This window comes from Lissotriton helveticus, chromosome 2_1 (assembly GCF_964261635.1).
Source record: "Lissotriton helveticus chromosome 2_1, aLisHel1.1, whole genome shotgun sequence".
In the NCBI taxonomy this organism is placed as follows: Eukaryota; Metazoa; Chordata; class Amphibia; order Caudata; family Salamandridae; genus Lissotriton; species Lissotriton helveticus.
The window spans coordinates 1259493164-1259517866 of NC_136059.1; the positions used below are offsets into that span (position 1 = coordinate 1259493164).

Below are 24703 nucleotides of genomic sequence, written 5' to 3' on the forward strand. Positions count from 1 at the left end.
AGGTACCTCCAATAAGCCCCACACAGTGGGATTGCTGAGAAGTGGTCTGAGGCCACGTCCCTTTTTGCTCCACTCTGCAAAAATGCTTCTTGGTGAACTACTGGTGGGACGATGATGTACCTTTGTGTCCTAAGGACTTCAGGACTAAAGTGGACTTCATCCCCTAAGCAGCAGTGCGCGAAAAGGCGCGTTTGCAGAGTGGTGTAAAAGGTGAGCATGGCCTCATACCACCTCTCTGCAATCCAGCTAGGTGGTGCTTACTGGAGGTACCTGGTGGACTGGTTGGCCACCAGGGACCCTCGGTATACAAGGGGACTTAATACCCCAACTTAGAATGTGCCGGGAGGCGCGTTTGCAGAGTGGTGGAGAAAGGGGGCGTGGCCTGTGTCTACCTCTCAGCAATCCCACTGTGTGGGGCTTACTGGAGGTAAGAGGTAGGCTAGTTGGCCCCCAAGAATCCCCAGCAGTGAAGGGACTTCAATCCCCATCAAAGAGCACGCCAGGGAGCGTGTTTGCAGAGTGGTGGGCAAACGGGGTGTGGCCTGTTATGAGAACTTAACAATCCTGCTGTGTGGTACTTACTGAAGGTAATAGGAGGGGTAATGGGCCCCCAAGGACATCCTTGGGGGCCAACTGCCCCTCCTATTACCTACAGTAAGTCCAACATAGTAGGATTGATAAGATGTCTTCGGAGGCCATGGCCCCTTGCTCCACCACAAACGCGCCTCCTGGCAGACTACGGGATGAGGGATGAAGTTAAATACTCCTGAGGGACTTCGGGGTCCAAGAAGCCCTTCTGGTGCCTCCTGTAAATCCTATGTAGCAGAACTCCTGAGCGCTGGTCGGAGGCCCAGCACCCTTTCTCCACCACTCTGCAATGCAACTACTAATTAAAGAAGTGTTTGCAATGTAATAGTTTTCGCATTTGCGAGATTTAGAGCTATTGGTGTTGTAAATGTAAAAGTTTTTTACTAATTTTTTTGGAGTGGATGCAATTTGTGTGTAGTGGATTTATGTAGTATGTTGTGCAGTGAAATTATGTGGATAGAAAGTATGTGGTATTTAGTGTATAGGAATTATATAGAGTGGGATTATGTGTTATGGAGAGTAATTATGTGGTATGGTAGTCTGTGTTGTGGAGTGGTAACCTCAGATTAAGTCTTCCTTGTTTCCATAGAAGCTCAACTATGAACTCAGTGAGACAATAAAGAAGGAATCACTGAGGAGCACTTGTGGACCTAGTCAGAGGTATGAGCAGGGCCACTAGAATTATGCGACTGTTTGGCTGCACCGACTTTCGCACAATTATACATTTTCTGCATTTGCCACATAATTCATCATCTGCTCCCTATTCTGCAGATTTGAACAAAAAAAGCCTTGTTTCTAGCTCAAACGTTACCAAAATGCGGGGACAAGTGTTACAGCGTGGTGGAAGGCCCTTTGCAAACCTAGAATGGTCACCTATTACTTATTGCTAAATGAGGGTATTAAATTGGTACGAATGGTGTGCAAACCACTCTTGCTTCTTTCTGCACCTCTTTCTGCATTTCAGTTCCTTCTTTCTGCGCCTTATCTTTTTTCTGCACTTCTTTTGCCTCTTTCTGCTAATCTCTTCCAGTCTCTGCACCTCTCATGCCTGTTTCTGCACCTGTGTTACCTCTTTCTGCACCTCACTTGCTTCTTCCTATACCCCTCTTGCCTCTTTCTGCGCCCTTCTTTCCTCTTTCTGCACCTCTCTTGCCTGTTTCTGTACCTCTCTTGCCTCTTTCTACTCTTCTCTGGCCTCTTTCTGCACCTCTGTTGCTTCTTTCTGCACCCCTATTTCCTCTTTCTGCACCTCTTGTCCTTCTTTCTGCACCTCTCTTGCCTCAGCCTGCCCAACTGTTCTGTCTTTATGCACCCCTTTTGCCTGTTTTTGCAACTCTCTTGCCTCTTTCTGCAGTTCTCTTGCCTCCTTCGGCACGTCACTTGGCTGTTTCAGCTACTCTATTATCTCTTTCTGCAGTTCTATTGCCTCCTTCAGCACCTCTCTGGCCTCTTTCTACACTTTTCTCACCTGTTTCAACACACCTCACTTGACTCTTTCTGTACCTCTCTTGCCTCTCCCTGTACCTCACTTGCTTCCTTCTGCACCCCTCTTGCCTCTTTCTGCCCCCCTCTTCCCTCTGTGCAACTCTCTTGCCTTTTTCTATACCCCTCTTCCCTCTTTCTACACCACTCTTGCCTCTTTCAGCACCTCTTTTGCCTCTTTCTGCAGTTCTCTTCTTTCTGCGCCCCTCCTACCTCACTCTACCCCTCTTGCCTCTTTCTGTACCTCTCCTACCCGTTTCTGCACCCCTCTTGCCACTTTTTGCACCTCTATTGGTTCTTTCTGCACTGCTCTTGGTTCTTTCTGCACCTCTTTTGCAAATTTCTGCATCCCTCTTGCCTATTTCTGCACCCCTCTTCCCCCTTTGTCCACCTCTCTTGCTTCTTTCTGCACTTCTCTTGCTTCTTTCTGCACTGCTCTTGCTTCTTTCTGCACCTCTCTTGTAAATTTCTGTATCCTTCTTGTCTCTTTCTGCATCCCTGTTCTCTCTTTCTGCACTTTTCTTGCCTGCTTCTGCACTTGTTGTACCTCTTTCTGCACCACTGTTGCTTCTTTCTGAACTTCTCTTGCTTCTTTCTGCATCCCTCTTACCTATTTCTGTAATCCTTTTGCCTCTGTGCGTCTCTCCTGCCTCTTTCTGCACCTGTCATGCATTTTTCTGCAGTTCTCTTGCCTATTTTCGCACCTCTTTTGCTTATTTCTGTACTTCACTTGCCTCTTTCTGCACCCCTGTTCCCGTACCTCTCTTGTCCCAGTCTGGCCACCTGTTCCCTCTTTCTGCACACCTTATGTTTGTTTCTGCAACTCTCTTGCCTCTTTCTGTAGTTCTCTTGCCTCCTGCACCTCACTTGCCTCTTTCTGCACCTCTGTTGGTTCTTTTGCACTGTTCTTGCTTCTTTCTGCAACTCTCTCACAAATTTCTGCACCCCTCTTGCCTCTTTCTGTCCCCTCTTACCTCTTTCTGCATCTTTCTTGCCTTTGTCAGCACCCCTGTTCCCTCTCTATGTACTTCTTTTGCCTGTTTCTGCAACTCTCGTGCCTCCTTCTGCACCCCTGTTGCTTATTTCTGCACGTCTCTTACCTCTTTCTTCACCCCTGTTGCTTCATTCTGCACTTCTCTTGCTTATTTCTGCACCTGTTTTGCTTCTTTCTGCGCTCGTCTTCCCTCTTTTAGCACTTCTCCTGCCTCTCTACACCTCACGTGCCTCCTTCTGCACTTCTCTTGCTTCTTTCTATACCTCTGTTGCTCCTTTCAGCAATTCTCTTGCCTCTTTCTGCACTTCTCTTGCCTGTTTCTACACCTCTCTTGCTTCTTTCTGCACCCCTCTTGCCTCTTTCTGCACCCTTCTTCCCTCTTTGTGCAACTCTCTTGCCTCTTTCTATACCTCTCTTCCCTCTATCTGCACTACTCTTGCCTCTTTCTGTACCTCTCTTGCTTCTTTCTGAACTTCTCTCGCCTCTTTTTGTACTCAAATGTGAAGTGCAAGCTGTCAAGTTTAAAGGGCTGCGTGCTCTCGTGACTGAGGTATATGTCTACTTGTATATGTATTCTTACATGTGTTATGCATCTGAAGAGTGTAGCTGAAAAATCGGGTAACTGCTCCTATAGGTGGTCAAATCTTCTCAGTTCTGCTCTGTCATTCGGTTGCACAGGCAGACATGCCTTATGTATATATGTGTTATAGAGCTCAGTAAATATACTGTTGAATACCCATGTGCCCTGTATTGTGAGCAGAAGGAAATGCATACACCTTTCTTTACACAAATTTACAGAGTATGCTGTTTGAAACACAGGTATTCAAGTGTTCGTATGTTTATTTACTTTTAACATGTCACTAGGTAAAAGTATAGACAAGCATGCATACCTTCACAAACTTGGTCAGACGTACAACAGTGATATGCTTAGGATTGCTGTTTTATATTTGGTAGGCCTAACATTCTGAGCAGTCGATTAATAGTGAACCTTCAAGAGACAGGTGAGGTTTAAGACATCTTCGGAGAAGGATTAGTGGGTACTTTGTATGAGTCTGTTGTAAGGAACAGTCAAAGTAGGCCTGTTTCTGCACCTCTGCTGGTTCTTTTGGCATATCTCTTGCATCTTTCTTCCTCTTTCTGGTCTTCTGTTGCCTCTTTCTGCATTTCTCCTGCTTCTTTCTGCACCCTTTTTCCTCTTTCTGCACCTCTCTTGCCTCTTTCTGCACTTCTCCTGCTTCTTTCTGCACCTCTCTTGCCTTTGTCGGCACCCCTGTTTCTTCTTTTTGTACCTCTTTTGCCTGTTTCCGCAACTCCCTTGCGTCTTTCTGCAGTTTTTTTGCCTCCTTCTGCACCTCTGTTGCTTATGTATACACTTCTCTTACCCATTTCTGCACCCCTCATGCTTCTTTCTGCACCTGTGTTGCTTCTTTCTGCACACTTCTTCCCTCTCTCAGCAGTTCTCTTGCCTCTTTCTGTACCTAACTTGCCTCTTTTTGCACTTCTCTTGCTTCTTTTTACACCTCTTTTGCTTCTTTCTGCAATTCTCTTGCTTTTCTGCACTTCTCTTGCCTGTTTCTGCACCTTTCTTGCCTCTTTCTGCACCCCTCTTGCCTCTTTCTGCACCTCTCTTCCCTTCTTTCTGCACCACTCTTGCCTCTTTCTGTACATCTCTTGATTCTTTCTGAACTTCTCGTGCCTCTTTGTGTACTCAAATGGGAAGTGCAAGGTGTCAAGTTTAAAGGGCTGCATGCTCTCATGACTGAGGTATATGTCTACTTGTATATATATTCTTACATGTGTTATGTATCTGAAGATAGCAGCTGAAAAAGCGGGAACCTTCTCCTATAGGTGGTCAAATCTTCTCAGTTCTGCTCTGTCATTCGGTTGCACAGGCAGACATGTCTTATGTATATATATGTGTTATAGAGCCCGGCAAATATACTGTTGAATACCCATGTGCCCTGTATTGTGAGCAGAAGGAAATGCATACACCATTTTTACACAAATTTACTGAGTATGCTGTTTGAAACACAGGTATTCAAGTGTTTGTAAGTTTATTTACTTTTACCATGTCACTATGTAAAAGTATAGACACACATGCATACCTTCACAAACTTGTTGGGAATTACAACAGTGACATGCTTAGGATTGCTATTTTATATTTGGTAGACCTAACATTCTGAGCAGTCGATTAATAGTGAACCTTCAAGATAATAGTGAGGTTTAAGACATCTTCGGAGAAGGATTAGTGATTAGGGTACTATGTATGAGTCTGTTGTAAGGTACAGTCAAAGTAGGCCTATTTCTGCACCTCTATTGGTTCTTTCAGCATATCTCTTGCGTCTTTCTGCACCTTTCTCCCTCTTTCTGGTCTTCTGTTGCCTCTTTCTGCATTTCTCTTGCTTCTATCCGTACCTTTCTTCCTCTTTCTGCACCTCTCTTGCCTCTTTCTGCAGTTCTCTTACCTCCTTCTGCGCCTCTGTTTCTTATTTCTGCACTTCTCATACCTCTTTCTACACCCCTGTTGCATCATTCTGCACTTCTAATGCTTCTTTCTGTACCTGTGTTGCTTCTTTCTGCACTCGTCTTTCCTGTTTCAGCACTTTTTTGCCTCTTTCTGCACCTCACTTGCCTCTTTTTGCACTTCTCTTGCTTTTTTCTACACCTCTGTTGCTTCTTTCAGCAATTCTTTTGCCACTTTCTGCACTTCTCTTGCCTGTTTCTGCACCTCTCTTACCTCTTTCTGAATCCCTCTAGCCTCTTTCAGCACCCCTCTTCCCTCTTTGTGCAACTCTCTTGCCTATTTCTACACCTCTCTTCCCTTCTTTCTGCACCACTCTTGCCTCTTTCTGTACCTCTCTTGCTTCTTTCTGAACTTCTCTCGCCTCTTTTTGTACTCTAATGGGAAGTGCAAGCTGTCAAGTGTTATGCATCTGAAGATTGTAGCTGAAAGAGAGGGTATCTTCTCCTATAGGTGGTCAAATCTTCTCAGTTCTGCTCTGTCATTCTGTTGCATAGGCATACATGTCTTATGTATTTATGTGTTATAGAGCCCGCAAATATACTATTGAATACCCATGTGCCCCGTATTGTGAGCAGAAAGAAATGCATACACCTTTTTTACACACATTTACAAAGTATGCTGTTTGAAACACAGGTATTCAAGTGTTTGTATGTTTATTTACTTTTAACATGTCACTAGGTAAAAGTATAGACACGCATGCATACCTTCACAAACTTGGTCAGACGTACAACAGTGATATGCTTAGGATTGCTGTTTTATATTTGGTAGGCCTAACATTCTGAGCAGTCGATTAATAGTGAACCTTCAAGAGAAAGGTGAGGTTTAAGACATCTTCGGAGAAGGATTAGTGGGTACTTTGTATGAGTCTGTTGTAAGGAACAGTCAAAGTAGGCCTGTTTCTGCACCTCTGTTGGTTCTTTCGGCATATCTCTTGCCTCTTTCTGCACCTTTCTTCCTCTTTCTGGTCTTCTGTTGCCTCTTTCTGCATTTCTCTTGCTTCTTTCTGTACCTTTCTTTCTCTTTCTACACCTCTCTTGCCTCTTTCTGCACTTATCTTGCTTCTTTCTGCACCTTTCTTCCTCTTTCTGCACATTTCCTACCAATGTAGGCATAGTTGGAAATTAGCATATAAAAAACCTTAGAAATTCACTGAAAAAAACAGAGTTTTCAGGGACGTTATAGTTAGGGATTAGCATTTAAAAAACCTTAGAAATTCACTAAAAAAAACACAGGTTTCAGGGTCTTATAGGTAGGGATTAGCATTTAAAAAACCTTAGACATTCACTGAAAAAAAACACAGGTTTCAAAGACGTTATAGTTAGTAGAACATTTTATGCATATAAAACCAGAGAAATTCAGCCACCGAAATGCCCTGCTGATGACATCACATATTACATCACTCATGACATGGTGTGTGTGCCATAATTTTACTGGATTCAAATCATGCTCTCTGCTACTGTCAGATACATTGACATTTGCCTCTGCGCCGGTTACATGTGAATCGGACATTGATTTTGCGCAGTTAACATTTCATGATAACCAGTGACATTGAACTAGCAGTATCAATATACAGTGAAAATCACCTGCTTTTCCACTGGCTAACTTGGGGCATTGTTGGTATGGTAGTTCCGAGGGGCTTCACAGCACCTGCTTGCAATTCAACTTTGAGTTTCAACATTACTCTTGGTCGTGTAATTGACCCCATTGGTGAAGCTTTAGTTTTCCATTCCCGGTGCCTCACGATGAGTGAACAGATGACTATTTTATCAGTAGTTCAGCAGGAACAGAATATACAGAGAGGTGATTAACGTGGGTGAGCTGAAACCGGGACATTGGCAGACTTTATTTTTATTATTTTCAGTGACATTTGAGAGCAGCAATTTTAAAGTACATTTTACCTAACTTTGTAATTTTGGCATTTCAGAATTAATAGTTTGGCAGTGCAAATCTTAACGCTGATTTCTCATTGTGACGGATGCTTTTCTTATTTACACATGTGCATGTTGTTACCTAAATTATTTGCTACACGATATTTCCAGCTAAACCAAGAACTGTATTATGTATGTATTAGATCAGTGAATATTTTACCTGCAACCAGGCTGAATTTTTAGTTGTAGTAAATTACGTGATGTAGCATTCTGGGTCTCACACTGACCGCATACCCGAGAGTATGCTTTCTATGTCTACTGATGGTCCAATGGGAAGGGCTATTTATTTTGTATGTATTTTGGCGCCAAACTAGATTGACAAAGGATTCTTGAAATCCTAAATGCGTCTCTCCTTACCTCTTGGATTGAGGGCGACCTGGCAGAATAAATGTATGCTGATTCTTCTAAACTCCTCGAGTCTGTGCCTTCTTCCATGGAGTTTCTGTGGGAGCTGGATTTTTGTGTTCATATATTAAGGTGTATTGAAGAATGAGTGGGTGTAGGAGTGTCTGGATGGATGATTTAGTGGGTGCATGACTGACTGTGTACTCTATAAGTGAGTGATTAAACATGTCTTAGTGAATGCTATACATTAATGACATTAGTGATAGAATTCATATAACCAGACACACATTTTGAGCATAGCTTTAGTAGACTGGTGACCTTGCTCTGTTTAACTTCGGTAGACATTCCATCATAAACCGTGTTCAATTAACTACCTATTGTAACGGGAAAAACATGGAGATGGATATTTGTCAGTTTCGTATGCCGCTACGTATTACCATAGGATCACAGAGTGTGCGATGGTTTGATAAGGTATAGTTTGGTTATGAGAAAGGGAGGCAAAGTGAGTAAAAATGCTCATGTCTGCTGTTCCTCCGTCGTAACTCCTGCTGTGTGGATTTCACTCTGTAGAAATGTCCTGAAACATCAGCAGGGGCGTAGCTTGGTCAATAAGATTGGGGGGTGAGAACTTTAGATTCTCCAACAATCACCCTTGCATATCATCTAAATCATCATATGAGAACCAACACACGAGGGGGGCTTAAGGACCAGAGGAAAGAGAAAGGAGTGCAGATTGTGAGGGGTACTCAAATCACAGTATTTGATAAATAACCATGTTTTAAGGCTTTGCAAACAGACAAGAGTGTATATATGCATGTTTTTGTCCGAGTGAGTATTTACAAATCCCAGGTGAAATCCAACAGACACCATATCATACCCGACTGAAAGCTCCTGTACCCAAAAATCTAATAAATAATACATTTATTAGGGGGGGTGTAATAATTCAAACACCCCCCCCCTGCAGCTACGACCCTGCATTTCCCCGTCTTGGGCCCTGTACTCCTAATATTTTATTCTATCGAATAATCGCTGATTAATAAAGTGGGTGGTTGATGATCTAAGTCTTCTGGCTTGGGTGTGGTGTGGAGTTATTTTCTAAAGGTGAAGTTACGTGTGATGTTTATATGCTGGGGATGTTTTGAGCAGTTCACGATTTTGCACTTTGAGAAGTCTGAGAAGTTCCCCATTTTAAGATCGCCATTGCCCATGCAGTTCTTTCTGCATCATTTACAGTAATTTCATATATATTTCATAATCATAGGGGTACGGTTCGTACACCCCATGATCGTAGGTGTATGAACCGTACCTCTATGATCAATGGGGTGTACGAACCGTACCCCTATGATCATGGGGTGTACGAACCGTACACCTACAATCATGGGGTGTACGAACCGTACACCTACGATCATGGGGTGTACGAACCGTACCCCTACGATCATGGGGTGTACGAACCGTACCCCTATGATCATGGGGTGTACGAACCGTACCCCTACAATCATGTGGTGTATGAACTGTACCTCTATGATCATGGGGTGTACGAACCGTACCCCTACGATCATGGGGTATACGAACTTACCCCTACGATCATAGGGTGTACAAACCATACCCTATATGATTGTGTGGCTCTCCGTACGAATTGCTCATACGCAACGTTTACCGTACGAATCGCATACTCATTCCCCGGTCCGGATCGTACTGGTCGGGTCGTACGGCATGCTTACGATTCGAACGGTTCACTCTCAGGGTCCGTATCGTACAAGTTCTCCCTTGCTTTTTGTATGTTTCGCAACGTTTCGGAAGTATTTTTTTACTACAGATTGTACTATGCGATTCGGACCGATTTGTACGATTCGTACGGAAACGGCTACGAATTCGAATCATCGTATGGATATGTTTCCCGAATCGGAATCGACCCCTATATATGCAAAACAAGGCTTTTACTGGTAGAAATAAAACTTTTGGATGTGGTGTATATAAAATGCAATCTTGGGGACCCACTATTATGTGACTGTAAGAAATTGAGTTATTAGTTGAAAGGGGTGGAAGCCCCACTCAAATAATAATATTGGGGTGACCCACTGGGTGACCCACAGCAAATCAATAAATTAACCTCTACCTAACCCTCTGGGAGCTTACCACAAAAGCAGTCAGGCTTAACTTGGAAGTAATGTGTAAAGTATTTATGCAGCACTTCAAACAGTAATTAAGTGAAAACACAATACAAGAACAATCCCAAGCCATAAAAAAAATAGAGAACATTTTTTTTAAATAAAATGATATCAGAATAATAAAATCCCAAACAGTAAAACCAGACATATTAAATTATAACGTTTTTAGTGAAAATAACACCAAGAAGCACAATGTGCCACTCACAGTTATTGGGGCACAGGCAGGGTTCAGAGACCAGGTTAGTCCTGCTGAAGAGTTACCTTCACAAATCCAGTGTGAATATTTTCGATCTTGTTGAAGGAGGAAACGTTTGGCGCAAAGAGCAGGTGGAGTGCCCCGGACGGTTGTCACTGTAGCATGAAGATCTGGTAGTCTTTGGCGCTTCGCAGGGGTGCATCATTATGGGTGGTCACCGTCAGCTCAAAAGCAGGTCTTGCGTTGCCGGTCATAATGGATGGTCACGAGTCAGAGCAAGGAGCAAGTCTTGCAGAAATGTCGTGGGCGGGAGCTTATTGGTGCGAAGAGGCCTATAAACGAACAGACAAAACTTCAGGATTTTCACAATTTCCTCAGGCGGAGTACACTCTGAAACCAACTAAGGGCCCCGGACCTGATGAGCACACCTTGCCAATCAGGATACATTTTAATCAGAGGCCAGCAACAGGGCTGAGGCAGATCCAGGCAGGTTCAATTGGTGATGGTTAACTGGGCAGTTGCAGGAAGGCATCTGGAAGCTTATTGTGCCCTTGCAGCTCACAATAGAGGATAGCCAGCTAGCCCTTGGAGTCACTCTGGTGGTCATGGGTTCAATGAAGCAGGCCCCGTCTTCCTTCCTCGGACAGCAGGCAGCACAGCAGTACTTCTAACAGCACAACATCAGGGCAGACCTTCTTTTGAATCTCCCACAGATTTGAGTTTGAGAGTGCCACCTTTTATCCCCAGTGCCAGCCTGTCGGTGGGAGATGCTCCTTTTGTCTCATTTACTTGTTCTTGAGCTTGGTTCTGAAATATCTACTCCTAAGCTCTTTTTTCCCATGTCTGGAAGGAATCTACAACCCATTAAAGGTGAGACAGCCACAGTCATGTGACCCTAACGACTTGCAGAAAAGCATGGATTGGACACAACATGTCAAGTTCCTGAAAGTGCAGTTTTTTTAATTGTAAACTTTATCATTATTGATGGTTTTAAAATACAATTCAAAAGAGTCCAAGAAGTATTTCTCTACCGGCTCCCAATCTAAAGTTTGCACTTAATAAATGTAGTTAGGCAACACAATTTTTGTCTATGGAAGATACAGGCCTTACAACAGTGGGAAACAACTTTAGGAGTTTTTTTTACTTTCAGAGCAGATGAAACTTAAACCCACGTGTCTTACTTTTTAAATACTGGGCATCTGACCCTAGGACCCGTTAGGACCTACCTTTGGGGTGACTTATAAGTATTAAAAAAGAGGCTTTACGTCTCTCAAAAGGTATATTTTAACAAGTCAAAATGGCAGTTTAAGACTGCACTACAGACTTCAGTGGCAGACCTGATACCCATTTTAAATTGCTACTTTTGGTAAGGGCCACAATTAATGCTGTAGGCCCTTTAGTGGCAATCAACCTACAGGCCCTAGGTGCATTTAGTATTATTTACTAGAGACTTAGAGGTAAATTAACTGTGCCAAAAATGTGAAGGCCAATGTTATCATGTTTTAGGGAGAGCGCACAAACACGTTGTCACTGGTTAGGAGTAGAAAAGTACACCGAGTCCTAAAGTCATCAAAAACAAATTCAGCAAAACAGGAGGGGTGAAGGCAAAAAGATTGGGTGGAACCTGCAAAGAGGACCAGATCCAACAGTGACCAGATCCAACAGTGACCTAACTGTTTTTGTCCACCGGGTAGGTTTTTTTTTTAAGTAAATCAGTACAGCAGCACTACACTGATTAATTTATCAATTTTATGCCAGAACATTTTTTCTGAGTTTATCATGTCTCACACTTTATACAAATTCTTATATTGATTTTGAGAGGCACAGTATGAGACTGATTCACAAAGGTTTCTGAAACGAGGTGCATATGTAAATTATGCCTTTGCGTAATTGATCCAGTTTTGCTCATATATTTCTTGACGTGGCCCGGTTGTTGCTCATTGAAAATATGTGATTTCCGGAAAGAAATTGCACTTATATTCCCAGAAAGAATCAGAATTCTCACATAAGACCGAATAAGATAGCTTGTACTTGGGCAGGTTTCTTTTTTTCCTTCTGTCGCAAAAATGTTCTAATTTATCTAGACAGCATTGTCTTACATATAGAAAATTGTTGTAGGTTTAGCTGGACACCACTCAAGAGCTTGTTTTATCAGACATCTATTCACCCTTCTGTTTCTGTATCATCACTCGTCTTTGTGATGTCTCAAAAGAGAGGGATTTTGGATGAAGTTGTCGTTTAAAAGATGCACTGTCACTTGGATTAAGATCATGTTGAAATCCTACAGACAAAGTTCCCAAAGAAGAGCACATATAATTCTTTTAGCAGTGATATCTAGATGTGTGTTTGCTTCTTTTGCTATTAAAAGTGCATGGAGGGTGGGTACACATAAATAAATGGGTTGTCATAGAACAAAAATGACCAAGTTTTGACTACAATATTCATTTTAGCTATAGCCAAAATCCAAGAACGTTCATCTAAAGATCCACGTTTGACTCTACTTCTCATTACATGATAGTCACTGACAGATCTAATAATAAAGCAGAGATTTTCCACAAAGCTACATCTATGGGAAAACTGCCATATTGTTAGTCTGCATGAAGAATCAATCAGAGCTTGATTCAACGTGATACACGATTTTTGAGATTGTATGAATGGAGATACTTAACACAGTAACTGACTTGAGATCACATTTACTCTTAAAGCTCCTTCACAATCCAGTATATGATGCCACTGTATATTGCACTCTTTAATGAGATTTGCTACTTCATCGAGTATTGTGGTTTTGAGACGATCTCAGAATAAAGTTTTTTATGTCATCGAAAGATGCAGAGAAATGTTGGTGGTTAATTGAGTTTATTTTTCATTTGTTCTCACAGGAAGATGTTTTGTCGACTGGTTGCACGTATTTTCATGCGCAACAGTAATGTGGGTATTAAATATTCTCAAGTGGTTCAAAGCTTCCAGGCACTACAAGTAGTAGGGAGAGTTTTCGAAATAGCAGAACACTGTAATACTCTTTGTTATTTGATAGATGAATGGTTGTATCAAATAATTATGCCTCATTCTATTTTTTGATGTTGTCTTCTCCTCTTTCCATTTAGGACCTGGGACATATGACCCTGTGTTAAAAAGCAGTGCCAAGGCCCTTCTTTCAGTTCCCAGAGATGAGCGTTTCAAGGAACACAAAGTGATAACTCCTGGCCCTGGAGCGTATGAGGTTTGTCGATAAATATATGTTGTTGTCGACCAAGAGGATCTGTATGTACAAATTGTCCGGATGAACAGTTACTTTCTTGTGTGTGTTTGTATGTTCTTTAGCTGTGCTTCAGCATAGTCAATGCTTTATGGCTTCACATTGAACCCAGGCCATAGGCAAAATTCCTTCTATAGTTTAAAAGGGCTTCTTAAATCTTGCAGCCAATGTGCTTCATTTTCTTAACTGTTTTAAGTACACTGAAAGCCACACCACCTCTTCCAAAAGCCTCTCCTAGCTGATTGCCTCTGGAAGCAGCAGAAGGGCCCGGGGCATAAAGGTGGCTATGCTGCACAGTACACCCTCTATAGATTTAAAGTAAACATACTATGTACTACAAATGCATTGTTGACCTGCTTGTATATTAATTATTTTTGCTATACTTTGTTTTGATCCCTCTCTGGTCATATTGCAAATCATAACACGAGCACTTGAAGACAGAAAAAGAGGTGCGCGCTATCAAAAAGTATAGCGTATAAAATGTCCAATATATGTATATGTAATAGAAGGACTAGGACTATTCACAATGTGTATTAACAAACCTTTTATTTTACTTTTGTGTCCACTGGTCTTTTCTGTTGAAATATTGCTATTTCCCTGTGAGCGTGCTGTCTACGAGCCCGATTGCGAATTAGGCGGAGTGTTGTCTAGGGAGATAACGCTGCAACTGATCGCGGCTAACCCTGGGTTGGGCCACAGACCCAATATTTCTGGCCAATAAAATCACATGAGGATAAGGTCGCAAGTGCAGCACAGCCCCTGCCCAACACCCTTCTGCGGTCCAGAGGAAAGATGCCATTGTACCCCTTTGCCAGTCACAACTACATCTGCCCCATGGAGCCCTCGTCAGCCTCCGCCTCAGGCCCCTGCGGGTACACAGTTGGCACCCCATCCGTACTGAGCCCTAGGTGTCTTCTTGCATTTCATTTCGGTGCCTAATTTCGATTTGCAGTACTTGCAGTTAGAAAGGGTTTTCACCCAAAGGTGAGTTGGCACAGTTATTTACCAAAACATCTACCCACAAAATAGATGCCTCTTCCAGAAATGTAATAAACACTATTTTTTGCGTGTATGTACAGGCATAAGTTACTTCATTGAACAATTTAGAAACAATCAAACCTACATAATTACCAATTATATATAACACTCTAATGTAACAGTAGCTCCTGGACATATGTTTTTAACATTAAGTGGACTAAAAGCTTTTTCAGAATGCATGGTTAGATGAATTACCATCAACCAAATTAAATTATATATTCCTTTTGAATAAATTCCCTTAAAGGACCCCATACTTCCTCAAACATGCCATCGACATGGACCGAATACAGAGAAAACACCCATCCAATTATATTGCATAACTTTCCTCTCCATTTCTTTACCGAGAAGATGGACTCGATCTTCCAATGATCTGATTGCAAGCAAAAAAGAGATAACAATAAAAAATATGTTCCTATGTTACAGATGTCTGACTTCTAAAAAGAGTTTAACGTCTAGCTTAAATTTTGAGAGATACTTCATTGGAGCTAAAACATAATCTAGTTTACAAAAAAGCTGAGATCAATAAATAATATTTGATCAAATATCTTCAGTTTAGTCACAACAGCTAGGTGACAAAACAATTCTCAAAGTCTTACATTTTATTCTCATTATCATAAGTTGTAGTCTGCGAAAGCTGGTAATAAAAAATATTTGTTTTGTATCCCATTTATCAACTTTAACCTATGTCTGTGAGTAACTCAATTGTCAACTGCCAAACCTTGGATAGGGCCTAGAATCACTAAATAATGTCCGCAATCTAATCTAATCGTGGATCTATCGAAGAGGATCTCTCCCTATGTTCCTAGTGGTATCTTCCACAGCTTGATCCGGAATTTTCCGCTTTCTAAATATGAATAACGTACAGCTGAGCTTGACTCATCCTTTTACAAAGAAGTAAATAGGCCTATCTTGGTGTGCCCCATCATCGCTGTCTTGATAGGGGGCTTACGAATGATCCTGCTTGGCTTTCATACTTACTCACCTTTGATTTGTAAACTAAAGATCATATGCAGGAATACAAATGGCATTATCTGTATTAGAGGCCGTGTTTAGGAATAAAGGCCACTGTAATGGCGGAAAGTGTGAGACTCCACACATAGGTCCAGTGCTTAATTTGTAAAATAATAAATGCAGGAGCACAACGCTTTACTCCGATGTCTGCAGTCGGCACTGACAAATGTTAGGATTGCTGAACATCAACAGGGCTGGTCTGGGATCGCAAGCCAGCCCTGGCAATTATGTCCTGACTGTCTCCTAAGGGGGGAGGGGGGGCAGTACACTGCTGCTGTGCTTGTGTTACAGAGGTCGATTTTGTAGCACTGCTGCAAAACCGACCCCCTTAAACAAAAACGGCCCCCACCGGCCCAAAACCGATCCCCACCCATCCGGCCCAACCAGGGAAATGCACAGAGCCTGCTACGGCCAGTCTGGCCCTGAACACCGAGATTTAGTAATCTGGATTCCACCTCATGTCCCTTTCTTCCACCACCCTGCACTCCCTGCCTGTTTTTAAAGTCATGCAGGTTCTTTTCATCCCTGCTATCTTCCATTGTTACTATTTAACAGTCTTTCTCTTCCTTCTTCTTTCCTTACTTTGTTTTTTTCACTTTCTTGCTCTGTTTCCAAGTCTGTTGAGGCACAATAAGTGCTAGTCCCCACACATGAATGCCAATGGGCCCAAACTGCAACCACCTGCTCAAATTAAGCACTGCATAGGCCCCAGTCTTCATAAATCATAAAATCTGTTACACTTATTGCCCAGGAATATATTTAGAAATCCATGAAAACTACGTTTGCATGTGTATTGTATGCCAGTGAGGACTGTCATATGTGTACAGGCGGAATACACAGAGGTTTCATGTTACGGAAAATGTCTTTGCACATTCCCTCTCCTCTGTTTTCTTTGTGGCGAGAAAAATTTTGTCAAATAATTCCTTTCCCCAAGCCCCCACAAAGTACTGGGTTCCTTGCGGTGTTTTGCTTTTCACATAATAAGTACGATACCAGAAGAATTTAGTAAATTCATTGTTTTGTACCATCTTATTGTGCTATTTCTTTGAAGATATATTCCAGTCACAAAGCACTATATACTGAGTTCATTTTATTACCCAACATATTATATATCTGTTATACCCTTATCCACAGAAAACTCAAATTATTCATTATAAATAATCACTAAGGGCCTCATTTACAGGAGCCCTGAGCAGCCGGGCCGTCACTTTTTATGATGCTCCTATGGCGCAGGCCTCTAAATCATATCTATAAGGTGACGCAAAGCCACCCTGCTTGGCTTTACAAGGCCTTATAGATATGGAGTAAGGCAAGGAGGTATTCTATGGGCATTGCAGTTGTTTTTCCCATGCAACACCCATGGGTTTTGACACATTCTTAGATTTACAAGGATCTGTAAACCTGGGAATGCGGCAAAACTGAACTCCTCCCCAAGGGAGGCTTAACGAGTAGAAATAACTTTATTTCTCCATGTTTATGCCTCTTTCTATGTGTGTTGCATTCTGCAGCACACATCCAAAAGAGGAAAATGCCCCCATTGATTGTTTTTGTGCAGGAAGGTTTGCCTTCCTGCACACAAAAAAATTGTGCCAACAATGCAGATACCCTTGCACCATGGTGCAAAGGTGCCTGTGTTGGCTCTATGCACCAATTTCTGCACCAACGCAGGCACTCCTATCCTTTCCTTTCAATGCAGGGCAGTGTAGCAAGAAGCTTGCGGTGCTGCCCTATGCAAAAAGTTGTAAATGGGGCCCCAAGTTTCCTCTTTGCCAGTTTTAACTTTGCTATTATATTCTTCAGAAAACAAATGGCTTCTTTCTACCAATAAAATGTATTCAGCAGCCAACGCTAGTTTTACTTCTGGTGAGTTGGAGTTCTTCCGATTCAGCATAATCACATATTTGGCTGCAGTACTTCCCTTGAAAAGAACGAGTTTGGGCCAACATTGCAACTCCACAAAATTATGAAATCTAGCGGTAGAAATTTTTTCACCCAACGCGTTTCTATTTTACTTTCAAAAAATCTTAGCTCAAAAAAAGAGGTTCACTTTGCATAAAGATACCTTAGAATCACCCAAAAAGGTTCGACTTTATAGGTGTTGCCAACATTCTCGATGGCCACTCTACCCCTCCCTCGGAATCATCAATTTCCCCACCCTTCGACCATACCTAGGACTGTGAAAGATCTGTCCACTTTGCCAATTTTCAGTGGTTATGAATTCCATCGACTCTGGAAAATTTCAGAGATGACATTTTGCGTGGACGTAAGTACTACTCTGGGGCAAAAATGTACTGTGGATCTTAGCCTTTGACCTCTTACATCAGGTAACACAGAGTGAAACTGATTTGCTTTCATAAAACCTAGCCACCCTATTGAAGAATTAGAATGAGTCCTTCTCATTAGTATGGGCAGTCTTTGCGAACCAGACTAGGATTGCCTTTTTGATTTTGTATTACATTTTGATTTGCCAGCACATTGTTTCCAATGGATTGCTTGATACGTCTACTCCTCATATTTGCTTTAAGTTGATTTTCCATCAGTGTCGCATACCGAGGCTAAATGTAACCGTTCCTTCAGGATGTACAAATTGGGAATACCAATTTCATCTCCTAAAATGCTAATCATTGCTTGGAATTCTGCAAGTTGAACATCTTCAATGAATTTCATTTCCCCCTCTGAACAAATCGTGTGGAAGGGGTAACGTTTCAAAGCATTTATTGATTTTTGAGTTTGCATTAGCGTCCTAATACAATTTAAAAATGTCCTTCCTGATGTACATTTGCAACTGAGTACTTCTGTCTCTTAGGTAATGATTAGCCAAATGGCTGAGACGCAAGCTATTTGTATTCACTACATAATATGTGTACATATTTACTTTGAGAGCACTTTTATCTTGCATTATATCAAAGAAACTGCTTTGCACCACAATGATGCTCTTCAAGCATCAAGGGAGTGAGGCTATCTTGTTTGTATCCCTCAGTGATTTCTTTTATGCTTTTGATACAGTACTTGAGAGATTTATTCCCTGGCTGCTGCCATTTAATTTCTGAGCTGTTTAGAGTGGGTACGCTCTAGTTTTGTGTCAAGATATTACATTTGAGGGGGCAGAAAAGAGAGAGCGTGGGTCTACAATAAAACAAAGTTAATGTGTGGGATTTGCAAGGCTACCTTTCTCCACCGTGAGTATGATGCCAGCAGCAGCGGCCTGTCATGTTGAAATGTAATTTCAGAGGGCAGAGTCTATAGTTACTTATTTTTAGGTCTGGTGGTCGCCAGTACCATTTGTTTTTAGCAGAATTAACATATATAATATACTTGTGTATAAGCGATTTCAGCCGGTCTTCTTCATCTGTTGGCCAATTGTTGGATCATTCAAATTTTTCTTCCAATCGCTACATCGTACAGCATGTAGCAATGGTTCAGCCCACTGCAGCCATTGGCCAACTTCACTCTTTTTGTCTACATTCTATTAGTTCACTAGCAGTACATCCACACACTAAGTAGTTCTTTTAGTACCAAGGACTACTGTGCCTGATTTTGGATACAACCCCTGTACGCTGATGTTTTTCTAAAAACATGGTCAAACAAAACAAGTGTTGACAAAGACCAGAGGCAGGAAGTCAACGCCAGACCTTTTGGCTTTGCTAATGCTTGACATTGAACAAGTGCACAGTTAGAAAGCGTTTGTATAGATCCTGACAACAAATGTAACCACACTAACTTAGTAGGGATTCCTTTTGTCACCAGCCTTGTTAGTGCTGGGCACTGAGTAGAAGGATATAGAGAATGTTGAATGATTTTCCATCCAAAATCACACTGATGCCAAGGACTTGGGCTTAGGGCAGGGTGTGGATGAATTGAGTGCTATTACACAACAAGGGTGAATCTCAGTTTGTCAGTTATTTAAGGCAGCGAGGTGGCTGTTCTGGATGATTACATTATTCTGCGTTTTGGAGTGCGTATCTACTTCTGGTGTGCAATGCATGTTCTAAAAGCACAGCCTTTCTGCGTAACCCACCTTTTCTCCGTGACAAGTACCAATCAGCCTCCATTTTAATAGGTCTATTTCATCTCCACACCAGTGTATGTCTACTTAAAGTTAATTGGAAAGAGCCTCATTTATCATACTGCAGTGGAAGTTTTCCAAAGGCATGATACTTCTGAATGCTGGAAGAAATGTTACGGCTGGTGAGGCCTCCAGAACCATTATGGTTGTGCAAGTCTGGTTAAGTGCATCACCAGACTAACACCTCTTTTCCACTATCATGCACTCGCAATTGATTGAACTTGCTTTTCTTCAAAGTGCATATTTAGGAAGCTTGGCTCATGTGAAGTTTACCAACAAGCAATATTTAGTTAATTATTTGTATATATGTATATTAAAAAATTCAATATAATATTTGAATAGTTACCTGTAGGAAAATGCAGGAATTAAATTTTTTCCATTACAATTTGATGAGAAGAAAATGATTGTGACTAGAATCATCACCCGGAGATCCCAGACCATGGAGGCATCGTGAAAATCAATTTTTAGATTTGCTTAGAAACTAGGACATAAGCCTTCAAAAGATATTATCATGCTTTATAAAAGTAAAAGCCTCGCTACTGGCACTAAAGGGGCTGACGTTTGGGGGGTACACAGCAGCAAAACCACTGCAGATGGGGGAAATACATTTTTAATTAGGCCACTAGGAACTCCAAAATCTACCCTGAGCCTTATAACACACAATGAATTGGATGTAAGCTTCCTAGAAGATATGGTAGGCCTGGCCCCTATTTACTATGGATCAAAATTTGGTCCACTCCTGATTTGGCTTTTTCACACAGAATAGTGGAGGACTGTCTATTGCATAGTAATTGGACAACCATGCCATGGCTTGAATATGTTACAAATAGCTTTCAAGAGCTGGGATTGAGTAGTCTTTTTGAAATCCAGGTAATATTAATGCACACTGTATTGTCCAGGTTAAGAAAACGTTCTTTATAAATAAAGAGGATGCTGGATCATGAAAGCACTCAATATGGTATTAATCATTCAATCACACATTCCACTTCTAACCATCCAAAATGTGGAGCCTTACTTAACATGGATAAAGGCATCAGAATTTGGGGCCAGATGTACATAGACTTCCATTTGCGATTTGCTAATAGCAAATTTTCATGATTCGCTATTTAAAAATCTCAAACAGATTTGTACGACATTGTTTTACACTGTTTGCGATTCCCAATGGGTCACGAGGGACCTGCCTCATTAATATTCATGAGGCAGGTCGTAATTTGCAACTGATTGGGAATGGCTAGACCACCATGTCTGTGACTGCTTTTTAAATAAAGCATGTTTTTTATTTTGAAATGCAGCCTGTTTTCCTTAATGGAAAACTGTACACATTTAAAAAAGAAAAATGAAAAGTTTCCTTTTTAATTTTGATAACAGTAGTCAGTGGTCTTTGGGACCATTGGCTGCTCTTTAAAAATGTTGGCACCACATTCACAAAGGGGAAGGGGTCACTTGGAACCCTTTTCCATTTGCAAATGTTTTTTTTTGTTAGTTTTTTATTTGAAAAGTTTTATCTAGCGCTGGCTAGACCCGGAGGTATCAGAGCGCTTTACATGAGTAACAGCGAGTTACAGGTTACATAGTTACATCAATTAAATCAAAGAGTCACTGGGGGAGGGGGAGGGGGAGGGGGAGGGAAGGAAAACACAACGGGGAAAACGAGGAAAACAATGTCAGATGTCCGGCTGGGTAGGTGACGGCCGAGGGGATGAAACCAGGGCCAGACTCCTCTTTAGCTACATATGACAGCTGCACTGGGCATCGGCCAAGGTTGCTTGTGCATCGAGGTGAGTAGAAACAGTTTTGGTATCTGCCCAGGGGGCGTCATCAAAGATCCATCAGATGTTCCATCAAAGTTCCATCAGGTAAGTGCCATGGTGATTCCGGCTCCGTGGAGTGTACCGTGATCAAGGTTTCCGACCGGGGGTCATAGACCAATTGGCAGCACCCATCCTGGAGTTACTACGAAGGTAATAATTGCTGTTGGGTTGATATGCACTTGATAGCAATGCTTCCAGGGGCCAGGCCATGACAGCCATCTTAAGGTCAGGCGTGTAGAATGTGTAGGACCGGGTTAGTAGGGCACTCGGTTGATGTCCCATGCAATTCTCTCAGTGAGAGTGAGGTTGTAGCAGGACAAGGTTGAAAATCAGTCCTATTGCTAGACTTTTGCACTGTGGAGACCCCTGATGTGAGCAACTGAATCACGCTCTGGGCACTATATTAGGGACAGCCAGAGACTTGCCTAGCCACCTTCAAGCAACTCAGACACGATTTTCAGCCATTTTGGAGTCAGACGGGGCGGAAAAGGATCCTCATCCCATCCGTCTGGTGCCTCGTGTGTCCCTGACTCCCCCACAGCCTCACCATTGCCGGCGGGGGTCACTGTGATTGTGTCTAACGGTGGGAAACCTCTGCTTACCTCTTCACTGTCCGATGTGCGGACTCTCACCGGCGGGTCTCCCCCCCACTCGTTAAACCACAGCCACTCACAGCATCGGTGGGGAATGTGTCTCAATCTTAGTTGGCCTTCTCAGCCACACACTTCTCAATTCCTGGGTGCACCCAGCCGTCAGCCCCAGTTAAGCACCCCTGGTCTCCTCCCCCCAGATCTGTGACTGGGAGGGAATGTTTTGTCATTGTGCAACATTCCGTCCATCATCTTGTTTGTTTTGCTGTTCACCCTATGTGGGAAGGGTATGCCCAGACGTGGGTCCCTTGCTCACTAGGCCACTGGAGTTAAGCTATCCTGGCTGAAGACGGCTGATAGCCAGAAACCGGTCCTAGGATGCTTGATTCTGGTCCAGAGAAAACATGGCTTGGCAGTTCGGGCTGGGCTGTTCCCATGAGGCACAGGGTCAAGACTGATTTGCATATGTCCATGTCTGAACTGGGGTGGCTTGGTGAGCTAAATAACTATGGATTAAACCCAGATCTGTGACGGGGGGAATGTTTTGTCATTGTGCAACATTCCGTCCATCATCTTGTTTGTTTTGCTCCTCCCTCTTCAAGCCACTGTTTGGGGGCAGAGTGGTCAGCTCAGGGCCCCCCAGCACTCACCGCAGGCTCTGGTTTCCAGCCGCACTCCGGTGCAGCTCATCACGCTGTGCACTGCAATCACCACTCCTCACGGCCTCTCACCGCCGCTGGCCGCAATTCCCCAAAAACTTTGCTTCTCACTACATTGTGACGGGAGAGCCTCTTTAGGTAGCTGCGTGGCTCACTTGGATGGTACTCTAGATTAGAGGATGTTTCCTTGCGGGCTGGGCGTCATCAACGCTCTGTGTGTTCAGGGCTGTACCATTGGAAGCGTCAGCTCCACTTCTGCTGCAGGCGCTCATCGGGGGTGCAGAGGAGGCAGCTCCAGGTCTAGCCGCTCCTATGATGTAGTCTCACGGGGGGCCCGCACCTGATTTTGTAGCCCCCGCTCTGTTACACAAAAAAGTGGGTCTGCTAGGCTCCCAGCGCCATTTTGAGGCACGATCACCTGGTGAGATTTAAGCCCATTTCACAGCAACAAAGTAGTTTGGGGGTACCGGTGCCCACAGTGGCAGACGCTCCCAATGCTCCGATGTTGGGGGTGAGTTTTTTCCAGATGGTTTTGGTGTGTTGAAGCACCGCACTTGGTTGCTGTGCATGGTGCTTCCACGGAGCTTCAGCTCCGAGCTGCCATGATGGAATCGGCTCCTCCTTCTCTCCAAGGTAACCACCTTCTTCACAGAATTGGTAAAGTGTGAATGTTTTGTGACCGTATTCTGGTTGCAGAACATTTAGGCATGCCAGTGCAACTTGTTATTAGGAAGGGATGCCCTTGGCACACCCCTTCCTAATAGCGACTCGCAAACCCAATTTACGATTTGGTAATAGCTTACCGAATCGCAAATAGGGCTTTGTACAGTAAAAAATGCTTTTTCAGGTAGCAAACCACCCGATTCTGCAAATCTGGCCGTTTGCGGGCTGAAAAAAGCTTTGTACATCTGGCCCTTAATTTTATCTTACACGGTTAAGAATAAATACAATTCATTACCTAGTGGTCTTCCTTAGTGTTGGCACCTGGTTCGTGTCACTACTGTGTTGCCAATGTGATGGGAGGTCACTTCAGTCAACTAAGCACTTTATGCTATTTTGCACCTTGTATATAAAAATGGTTTCTTCACCCTATACTCATTGGATGGTTTTTTAATACTCTTCAGAAGGGGTTGCACTATTTGCAGCATCTTGAGTCTCCTCTGATATGCTTTGCAGTTCTGAATATTATCACTCAAGCACTAAGATTACGGAAGAAATATGCCCTGTGAGCCGCGATTTTGACTTTGATGCAGGTTTCCCTGGATCGCTAAGTATAGATTTGGTTGGCACTAAGGGATTCCTATAAGCAATGTGAAATTTGAGTCTTACCACCTCTGTAGGGCCATTTGTAGTAATTGTATTTATTATTTCAAGGAGGGTAAATATTTAAGCTTAAATGTGATATTTAATTATGATTTTATTGAATTGTGAAATCTCTGGATGTGATTTTATTGTTCTTTCATGGCTAATAGTGACCGAATAAAGATGTTGATAATGATGACTTGAATCATCAAAATACAGCCTTACATATTTTATTTAAACAAAAATCATTATTAAACTTTTATTTTGCTCACATCATCTGTTAGTGTCACAAAAATTCAGTCGTATGTATTATTATATCGTTTTCATAAATTCTTCCTGAAGTGCCCTCTGTTTCAAAGTATCAGTAACATGTATTTTTAATTTCTAATTGATTCTTTATTTTCTGCTCAAATATCTTTTTAGTGAACATGGCTTAAAATATTTTTTACTGAAATAAGAATATGGATTTTGGCTGAAACCTAAAACCTTTTAAAAAAATCCTTTAGCTGACTTATGCCAAATGTATGTTCTTATCTGAAATAATCGTTTTAAATTGGTATATGAATTCAGTGATATTTTAGTATAAGATTCACTTATAAGGTGTTTACTTGAAATCAGGAAAGGTGAGGGAGAATATATCAGCCTCAAATCCAAAACTGCAGCAAAGTGGGTTCTCTGACAATTTTTATCAGGCACAGGTTTGTCTAACCAATCTGGTGTAGAGATGGGGACTGCAGGCACTCCC

General features: G+C 42.4%; 1 protein-coding gene across 1 annotated transcript in view; it reads left to right on the forward strand.

Annotated features, from left to right (window-relative positions):
• STPG2 (sperm tail PG-rich repeat containing 2) overlaps positions 1–24703 on the forward strand; it is a 2154459-nt gene that overhangs the window by 1216347 nt on the left and 913409 nt on the right. Inside the window, exon 12 of the mRNA XM_078677832.1 lies at positions 13330–13445. Within this exon, the coding sequence (XP_078533958.1) occupies positions 13330–13445 (116 nt within the window). The remainder of the gene's footprint in view (positions 1–13329; positions 13446–24703) is intronic.